The sequence below is a fragment of the Nicotiana attenuata genome, unplaced genomic scaffold (genome assembly GCF_001879085.1).
Source record: "Nicotiana attenuata strain UT unplaced genomic scaffold, NIATTr2, whole genome shotgun sequence".
NCBI classification, from domain to species: domain Eukaryota; kingdom Viridiplantae; phylum Streptophyta; class Magnoliopsida; order Solanales; family Solanaceae; genus Nicotiana; species Nicotiana attenuata.
In genome coordinates, this window is record NW_017670955.1 from 225,376 (window position 1) to 235,526 (window position 10,151).

Genomic DNA, 10,151 nt, shown 5'->3' on the forward strand with positions numbered 1-10,151 from the left:
CATGTGGCTGTCTTGCCATATTTAGTTAAACTATTTCTAAACAAAACTACATTAGTACTACTACTACCATTAGCATACAGCATAGTATTCCCATGGGTACTACTACTAGAGTCATCCATTGTTTGGCTTATATTTACATCCAAAAGGTGCTTTCTATCAGCTTCCAGAGCTTGATTGACAAAAGGAGGTGCCACATTATAAACATAGGGAGAAGTTAAATGAACAAAAAGTTTGGCTGCCTTTGCCAGTTGATCCGCGACCATATTCTGTTCTCTGTATGCATGTCGTACTGGCAGATTATTAAGCTGGTTGAGGAGGTACCTGCAATCATTTATCATATTGAAATGTGGAAAATTGTCAGTTTGTAATAAAGTAATAATCTGTTTAGCATCTAACTCAACTTCTATAGGCATCAAATGATGTTGTAAGGCTAAGGCCTTTGAGCAAAGCATATAATTCAGTTGATATTGTAGATCCCTTTTGTATGGCTTGTGCGAATCCCAGTATCCATTCCCCCTTGAATGACGGATTGCTCCTCCAATTCTTGTAGACACTAAGTATAAAATATATTTATACCATCATATTATTTAAAAGGTAATTGCAAGCTATCTTTTTTAGTAAACTAGTATTAATTGGTAACCTAGAATAAACTATAAGCAATTTATTATAACCTATAAGTAACATGTTAGATTACATTAATAATATAAGAAATTATTTACACTATCAAACATATAACTTAAATCCAAAGAAAAATATAAAGAACGAAAAAAAAAAGAAACTCGGCGCCAGATGGCATAAACTGCCTAGCAAATACATACACCAGTATATACATGTGTGAGTAAGCCAGAGATGGTTTTACTTTATATAGTTTGTAACGCCTCTATCATTTGCACTCATGCAAAAAAACCAGCAATTTTTTCCCATTCTTGTTCTTCCTCGTAGAAAAAGAAAAGAAATCTTGAAATTACAAATATGGTGGTTTCATCTAAGCCTATTTTTGAAAATTCTTCTCACATTAAAACATGCAAACCCTATACTTCTGATGATAATATTCCAGTGATAGACATGTTAGACCCTCAAGCTAAATTCCATAATATAAAAGCATGTCAAGAACTTGGATTCTTTAAGGTTGTCAATCATGATGTTCCTAAAGAAACAATGACCAAATTAGAAGGTGATGCTTTTAAGTTCTTTAATTTGCCGCAGTGTGAGAAGGACAAAGCTGGCCCTGCTAATCCTTTTGGTTATGGTAACAAAAGAATTGGCTCAAATGGTGATGTTGGTTGGATTGAATATCTTCTCTTTACTACAAATTCTGAACTCATTTCAGAGAAATCCGTTAATATTCCTGGAAATTCTCACCTTTCATAGTAAGTGTAACAAACTCTTGAAATTTCCGAATGTGTTGTTTTTTGACAAAACCAAGGACGTGTCTTCTACTATTTTTCCTTTTACCTAAGCAATGTATGTTATTTTTGTCAACGGGATATTGCCGTTAGCAGATCTCTTTCAGCAACCGTACTCTTTCTTTTAGTAAAAATACGAATATCGTTCCATGTACAAGCTCAATTTTCCATAAGTCATTTATTCGTATATTCACTCATGCGACTTTCTTGAGTTACTCTGCTGAAAAAATTCGGTTAATATTTAATGTGTGTGTCTATGTGTTTCGCCATGACTTTACTTGCAAACACCGCGCGCATCATTATTTGCAAGTTAAATAACTTGTCTGAATAATATTTTAAGTGAAATAATAATGATTTTCACCCACAAAACTGTAAACTATTTTCGAGTAAAATTCATGTTAACACAACTACAACATTGAAATACTTTTTATAAAAAAAAAATCTAACTTCAAATGTTATTTTTCAACTTTTATCAGATAGACGTCTATTTATAGGGTTTTTTTTCACTTTTAGCCCCTGCCAGAAACTAATTACATTCGATAGCCGAAAAAAAGTATAAAATTTGTATAATTTTTGTATATAACATACAGAATGTATATATATACAAAAAATATATATTTTTTCGGCTATTATTTTGAGAGCGGATATACAGTATCATTTTTCCCTATTTATATCTTTTGAAGGAGATGTTCTGCCTTCTTCGGTTTATAAATTTAGGATTTGAATATTATTACTTCCTCTATTCCAACTTATATAATACTCTTTTCTTTTTAGGCATTTCGAAAAAGAATGAGACGTTTCTTATATTTTTTTTTTGGTAATTAACTTATTTTATTAATCACCAAGTAGTAATTACAAAACTTTAGCATAGCTAACATAGCTTGCTATCTACCATATACTTTTTATACTCTACTACCTAGAAATATAAGCTATACACAAACGACTTTTTTCTAGGAGTAACTCTAACACTAACAACATAAGCTATTTCTTTTGTAATCTACTCCTATACTCTGCTTTTTTCTTCAAATATACGTTTATTTCTCTCAATCCAAATGTGGTAAGCAACTTCTGCATAAACCATTCTAAAGACCTGAGCATGCTGGGTTTTCCCATTGGCACATACGACTGACCATTGGATGAATTGCTGCCAATTGACAAACCCCAGGAATTGCTTCTCCATCCAGTTACACCTTTTTGTCCACACTTGCTGAGTAAATTCACATTGCCCAAATAGATGATCTCTTGTTTCCACTGCTTTTCTGCACATTACACATTGTATATCAACAATAATCTTCCAATTAGCTATCCTGTCAGAAGTCATCAATCTCTCATGCATCATCAGCCACATTATGAATTTTGCCTTTGGTCTTGCTGCATTATTAAACATCAATATTTTTCATTCCACCCTGATGTAGTCACCAAGCAAATGTAAGTATATTTGTCTGATTAGGCTTGTGTTGTGAGTTTGCATAAACTGTCTAGCTTTCAGTATTCCATTTGCCTCTATTACTTTCCTTACCATCCAACAAGCTTGCTGAGGTTTTGGCATCGTACTCATCTGTTGGTTCTTGATGTAGTATGTATGAATCCAGCGGATCCACAGCTTATCTTGCTTGTGAGCTAAATCCCAGCGATTTTTGGCAATGGCTGCTTTATTCCACAACTCCAGGTTAACAATGTTCAGTCCACCTCTTGCCTCAGGCAGGCACACTCTATCCCAGGCCAGCAAGGCCTTCTTTGTTATCTCATCTGAACCATACCAAATATAGGACCTGCATAGTCGCTCTACAATCTTGATCACTTTTGTTGCAAGAATGAATAACTGTGCCCAAAAAGACTGAATTCCAAACAGAACACTTTGGACTAACTGGACTCTTCCTGTATATGATAGAGTCTTAGCAGTCCAAGAAGTAATCCTTGTAGTCATTTTATCAATAAGTGGTTGCCACTGCATTATACTTAGTTTCTTTGTAGATAAAGGTATCCCTAAATATTTGAAAGGAAGTTCACCATTAGAGAGCCCCAGCATCTGAAGGATGTGTTGTTTATCTACCAAAGAAACCCCTCCAAAATAAGCTTCACTTTTGCTAAGGTTTGCTTGTAGTCCTGAAACATGGGTGAATTGATAAAAAATTTTGCTGCATTACTTGTACTGTCTTTAGATCACCTCTGGCAAATAATAATAAATTATCTACAAAGCTTAGGCGAGTGATCCCAAGCTTTGCACATCTAGGGTGATACTTAAAGTCCTTCTCCTGCTTCAGGCTAGCCAGATTCCTACTCAAATATTCCATTGCTATGGCAAACAAAAATGGAGACATAGGATTTCCCTGCCTCAATCCTTTAGCAGCATTAAAGGGCTTAGTTGCCTCACCATTAACTACAATAGAGTAGTTAACTGTCTGAACACATTCCATAACCCAAGATATGAATAGCTGAGGGAATCCTTGCTCTTCCATAACTTGCTTCATATATGGCCACTCGACAGAGTCATAGACTTTCTGGAGATCTATCTTTATCATGCATCTAGGAGATATATTCTTCCTAGTATAAGCCTCCACCAGTTCATGTGCCAGAAGGATATTATCTGCTAGCTTTCTCCCAGGTATAAACCTTGCTTGGGCTTCATTAATAATTGTACTAATGATGCCCTGCATTCTTGCTGCTAGAACCTTGGATATCATTTTGTAAAGGACAGTCCAACATGCTATAGGTCTAAACTCTTTAACAGTTTTAGGCTTAGACACCTTAGGGACCAAGGTTACGGCTATGCAGTTTATAGCTCTATACGGTTTTCCAGTGGTAAAGAACTCCATAACAGCTGCAATGACTTCATCTTTAATAACATGCCATGCTTTCTTGAAGAAATACGCATTATAGCCATCAACACCAGGTGCCTTGTCATTGTCAATAGAGCATAATCCTTCATAAATCTCTTCTGGAGTCACATCTCTGCATAACTGAATCCTTTGTTGTTGATTAAGTTTAGCTCCCTTACACATAACCCTTTTGTCTATAGCAGGAAGTGATTGGGCAGCAATGCCCATTAGTGATTTATAAAAATCTACTATCTCCCTTTGAATGCTTTCTGACTCAGTAATCCTGTTGCCAGTGATAGATTGCAATTCCACTATTTGCTTCATTTGGCTCCTCTCTTTCATTACAGCTGAGAAATATTTAGTATTATAGTCACCTAGTTGAATCCATTTTGCTCTGGCTTTTTGTCTCAAAGCTCCCTCTTCTATCAGATCCCATTTCTCTAAATTCTGAATCAACTCCTTTTCTTGCAGTAGCAGCTCAGAGGAACTACTTGTGTATATGCTTTTTTGGACCTGTTCAAGTTCAATTCTAGCTATCTCTATCTTCTGCCTAATGAACTTAAAATCCTCCACATTCAGTTTCCTCAGTGCTAACCTCAGTGCTTTTAATTTCATCCACAAATCCTGCATCTTCTGTCTGTGAAAACTTTGCTTTCAAATTTGCTACACTTCATATTTGAACCTCTCATGCTCAGCCCAGATATTGAAAAATTTGAATGGAATTTTCCTATTTCTGTGCTGATCATTCAAGGTTAATGTCATAGGAGCATGATCAGAAATAAATGGTAGTTCATACACAGTGGAGATATGTCCCCATTGCATCATCCATTCATACTTACCAAATATCTTACCAATTCTGCTCCATATCTTGTCACCACCATCTTTCTTGTTGGACCAAGTATAACAGTCACCTTCTCAAGTCAATTCACTAAGCTTCACATCTTGGATACATTTGCTGAAATCTTGAGTTTTAGCCTTACTGGATTTCCATGCATTCTATCTTGTAGCTGCAAAACAGCATTAAAATCTCCTCCAATCACCCATGGAATGGATGTCATTTGATCTATCTCTTTCAGGTTGTCCCATAGCTGCTTCCTTTGTTCAACTGTGTTAAAGCCATAGACTATAGACACTGCATATTCATGGTCATTTCTGATATTTGTGACAGCACAGTGCAGTACCTGTGCCTCTGCTTTAATCACCTTGACTAAGTAGTAATTAGTATCCCACAGAACCCATATTCTTCTATTGATTGCAGCATTATAATTGTTAGACATCTCCCACCCAGGGGCTATGTGGTGGCTTACTCCTCTAGCATTGTGCTCCTTTACTCTTGTTTCAATGTTCCCAACCAAACTAATGTTTATATTGTTTAGATAATTTTTCAGCTCCTTCCCCTTGTACCACTTATTAATACCCCTAACATTCCAGATTAACCACCTCATTGATTGAGTTTAGATCCCCCACCTCTATCATGGGGTAGAGTAGAGCTTCCACGAGCACCTGCTGTCCCACTTTTTAACACAACTAGTTTGCAAATCTGCCTCAGAGATGGGACATGGGTCTCAGTACAACCTGATCACTACTCCTTTTTCATCATTGTTGGTGATTCCTTGCAGGTAATAAAAACTTCATGTCTATAAACCAGACAATCCCCAATAAATTAATCACCAAATGTATTTTTAATAGGGGAACGCTAATTTTCACAACTTACATTCTAGTGATACTAGCAAATGTATAAGGGCACTAGGAAAGGCCGCACCTAAAGGGGTATGATGTAGATATTCTATCCTAATACAAGCATTAATGGCTGCTTTTATCATTCGAAATCATGACCTATAAGTCACAAAATAACAATAAGATCAGCTGTCAGAACTTACAGAGTCTAGTAGTACTAGTAGAAGACTTTCACAATAAATATACGTTGAATTATCACTATTTGCCATCCTTTTCTGATCCTTACAACAATTATAAACCCAATGTAATCTCGCAAGTGAGGTCTGGGGAAGGTAGTATGTACACAGCCTTTTTCCAACCTTATGAAGGTAAAAAAAAAACTGTTTTCGATAAACCTTTGACTCACTATTCGCTGTCCTTTTCTGATCCTTGTGTCATAAAAAGAATTTAAATAAAAAAAATAATAAAATATCTTAGCTTATCAAGAATTTTTAATCCTAGAAAATGTTTCTCTTTCTTTTTTCCTTTCCTCCCGACGTGGATTCTAGCTAGCGTTTGGACATAGATTTGATTGAAACTTGAAAAAAGAGTTTTTGAAGTTGTGTTGAAAAATAATTTTTGAAAGTTGAAGACATGTATTTTATTTGAAGAAAAGTTGAAGTTTTGTGAGTGGATCGGAAGAAAAAAGTTCACTCAAAAACTGCCCTAAATCAGTTTTTGGGAACTTGAAAATTTTTGAGGTTTTTTTTCCAAAACATGATCATATTCCATAAACAAACAATGTTTCAAAAAAAAAAATAAAGCCAAAATCTATGGCCAAACTAGAGCTTAGTTCTTGCTTATTCTTTACATCCCAAGTCTATGACGGTTTAGTTTCTTTCTTCTGTTTTTCTTTCTTTTCCCTCTTACAATAATTATTGTTTTTAACTTTTATGCACTAACAAAGCAAAAATATTTATACAATCAGATTATTTATATGACAATTACAAGTAAATATCTATATAAGCACAAATTTTTTTAAATGGTAGTAATCTTCTATACTTGGTTAATTAACTACGCTGATTTGGTAAAATACTTTTAATGTTATCAGTGTATACAACTTAAATACTTTTATCTATTTGAAATTTTGGGGTTTATTTTAACTTTGTTACTATGTGGTTTAATGGCAGGTAATGACTAATGGGGGATTTAGGAGTGTAAGGCACAGAGTGTTGGCGAACAGTTTGAAATCAAGGTTATCAATGATCTATTTTGGTGGACCGCCTTTGAGTGAAAAAATAGCACCTTTATCTTGTTTAATGGAGGAAGGAGAAGAAAGTTTGTACAAGGAATTTACATGGGGTGAATACAAGAAATCAGCCTACTTGACAAGGTTGGGTGATAATAGGCTAGGACTGTTTGAGAAAAATATTAAAGTACGACAATATGGTCATAATTTGCTCATTTAGGTAGGATTTTGTCATCCAATAGACAGGGTTGGAAAGATTTTGGCCTTGGTTGGAACCCAGAAAATGTCACGATCCCAGTTCACCCTCCATGAACATGTCGTGATGGCACCTAGTTCCTACAACTAGGTAAGCCTAATAGTGCGGAATAACAAATTAAAATTTGCGGAATAATTAATTAAAACTGAACATACGGAAATAACAACTGTATATAAGGCCACTCGGCCTAAACAACTCAAAAATATGCGGAAGTCTACAACTAAATTCCAAAACCCGGAAACTCACGGGAAACACAGGCTAATAGAATGTAGTGATATGCTCTACACCAGAATGTCTAACAACATGAAAAGAAAGAAAGGAACTATCTGCTAAAGCCGGAATAGAGTAGAAACTCCTGGTCTGCGGACGTAGCAGATATACCTCAAGTCTCAGCTAGAACTCTCCACCACGAGGATGATACACCTGGGAGGAAGTACCTGGATCTGCACATGAAAAACATGCGCAGGAAGGGCATGAGTACACCACAGCGGTACTCACTAATCGCCAAGCCTAACCTCGGTTGGGTAGTGACGAGGAAGGTCAGGGCCCTACTGAGATAACATAATAAATAATGAGATAACAGAAACAGTTTAAATAAAGTCTACAACGAGAATTCTAAACCAGGTAAATAAGAAAGAACAATAATAGAAAGCAAGGTACAATACAAGGAATAATATTATTCTATTCTACAATAATAGAATAATAGCCGGGGATCTCTTGGTATCCCGAGGATCTCTTGGTATCCTCATCATATACACTAGGGATCTCTTGGTATCCCGAGGATCTCTTGGTATCCTCATCATACACACTAGGGATCTCTTGGTATCCCGAGGATCTCTTGGTATCCTCATCATATACACTAGGGATCTCTTGGTATCCTCATCATATACACTAGGGATCTCTTGGTATCCCGAGGATCTCTTGGTATCCTCATCATATACACTAGGGATCTCTCGGTATCCCGAGGATCTCTTGGAATCCTCAATAAGTAAGCAGGGGATCTCTTGGTATCCCAGTATATATATAGAAACACATGTGCCAGGGATCTCTTGGTATCCCGCACCCTCAGTCCAGAATATCTCAAGTACAGGGGGATCTCCCCGGAAGCCGTCCCGTAGTCCCAAATTATACACACAACCACAAGCAACTCATAATCTCAGAATAATGCTAAAAGATCAGTACAAGAAATAGTAAATTTTAGCCTAACATGCTCCACAGAGTACAAATAGCACAGCTAAATAATTAGCAAGTAAGCCAGATAAACATGAGTCTCTAAGCTAGCACAGGTATAAACTTACAGTTTAAAATGAACAAGTAAACATGAAATCTCAATTTAAATACTTCAAGTAGAAACGGGTTTATAACAATTAGCTCAAGTACGCGCTCGTCACCTCACGTACGAGGCATTCAAATATTCAAAGATCATGTCCTAAAGGGAAAAGTCCCCCACACAAGGTTAGACAAGCCACTTACCTCGAATCGGCTCAATATCAGCTAGAAACCACGCTCTTGCCACGAGTATCCGACTCAAAATGGCTCAAATCTATTCAATTCAATTACACATCGTAAATAACATCGCAAACACCTGGTTTTGCTAATAAATTCAAAGCTACGACGTAAAATTAGGTGAAATGACCAAAATGCCCTTCAGGCCAACGTCTCGGAATCGAATAATTTTTATATTTTTAGAACCCTCGTACTCTCACGAGTCTAACCATATAAAAATCTCCCAAATCGGAGGTCAAATGCCCACTCAAAACTCAATAGTTTAGGCAATGAAGTTTTACCCCAAATTATCCAATTTTTTGATCCTAAATTCGAATTCCAATGATGTATTTAACTATAAAATGATGAAATATTACAAAAAGGGACTAAAGAAACGTTACCCAGTGATCTTCTCTTCGAAACCCACTCAAAATCGCCTAAAACCGAGCTCTCAATTGATTTCTCCAACTTATGAAATTAAAACCCTCGAATTTCTATATATGTACAGTGAATGCCGCTTCTGCGGTCTAGGGACCGCTTCTGCGGTCCCGCCTATGCGAAACACTGGCCGTTTCTGTGGCTTCTTTTAAAAGGTCAGACCTCCGCTTCTGCGAATAAATAACCGCTTCTGCGGTTCCTGAGTGGGGGGGACCAAACTCGCTTCTGCGATGAGCGAGCCGCTTCTGCGGTTCCCAAGCCGCAGAAGCGAAAATACCAGAAGGAACAAAATACTAGCTGCTGCAAACTTAGAAATTTTCCTCCGTTAACCACTCAGAATCATCCCGAAGCCCCCGGGACCTCAACCAAAAGCACCAATACCACCTAATACCTTATTCAAACTTGTACCAATCTTGAAAACACCTAAAACAATGCCGGAAACCCGAATTAATCAAAGATTCAAGCCTAAGAACTTCAAATTCCTTCCAAATACGATTTCGATCAAAAACCTAACCAAAACACGTCCAAATGACCTGAAATTTTGCACACACATCCCAAATGACATGACGGAGCTACTGCAACTTCCGGAATTCCAATCCGACCCTCGGATCAAAAACTCACTATCGAAGCGGAAACTTCAAAAATTCAAACTTCGGCATTTCAAGTCTAAATGAGCTACGGACTTCCAAAATACATTCCGAACATGCTCCCAACCCCGAAATCACCTAACGGAGCTAACGGAACCATCGGATTTCCATTCCAAGGTTGTCTTCACACTGTTTCGACTTCGGACCATTTTTCAACACTTAAGCTCTCATTTAGGGACTTAGTATCCCAAAACA

The 10,151-nt window shown here is 36.8% G+C and overlaps 1 protein-coding gene across 1 annotated transcript; it reads left to right on the plus strand.

Annotated features, from left to right (window-relative positions):
• Positions 1-886: 886 nt before the first annotated feature.
• Positions 887-7,373, plus strand: LOC109244771 (gibberellin 2-beta-dioxygenase 1-like). The gene is made up of 5 exons (XM_019411909.1): positions 887-1,370; positions 2,984-3,075; positions 4,655-4,720; positions 5,684-5,844; positions 7,072-7,373. Exons 1-5 carry the CDS (start codon positions 973-975, stop codon positions 7,348-7,350), a joined length of 996 nt encoding a protein of 331 aa, XP_019267454.1. The 5' UTR covers positions 887-972; the 3' UTR covers positions 7,351-7,373.
• The last annotated feature ends 2,778 nt before the right edge of the window (positions 7,374-10,151 follow it).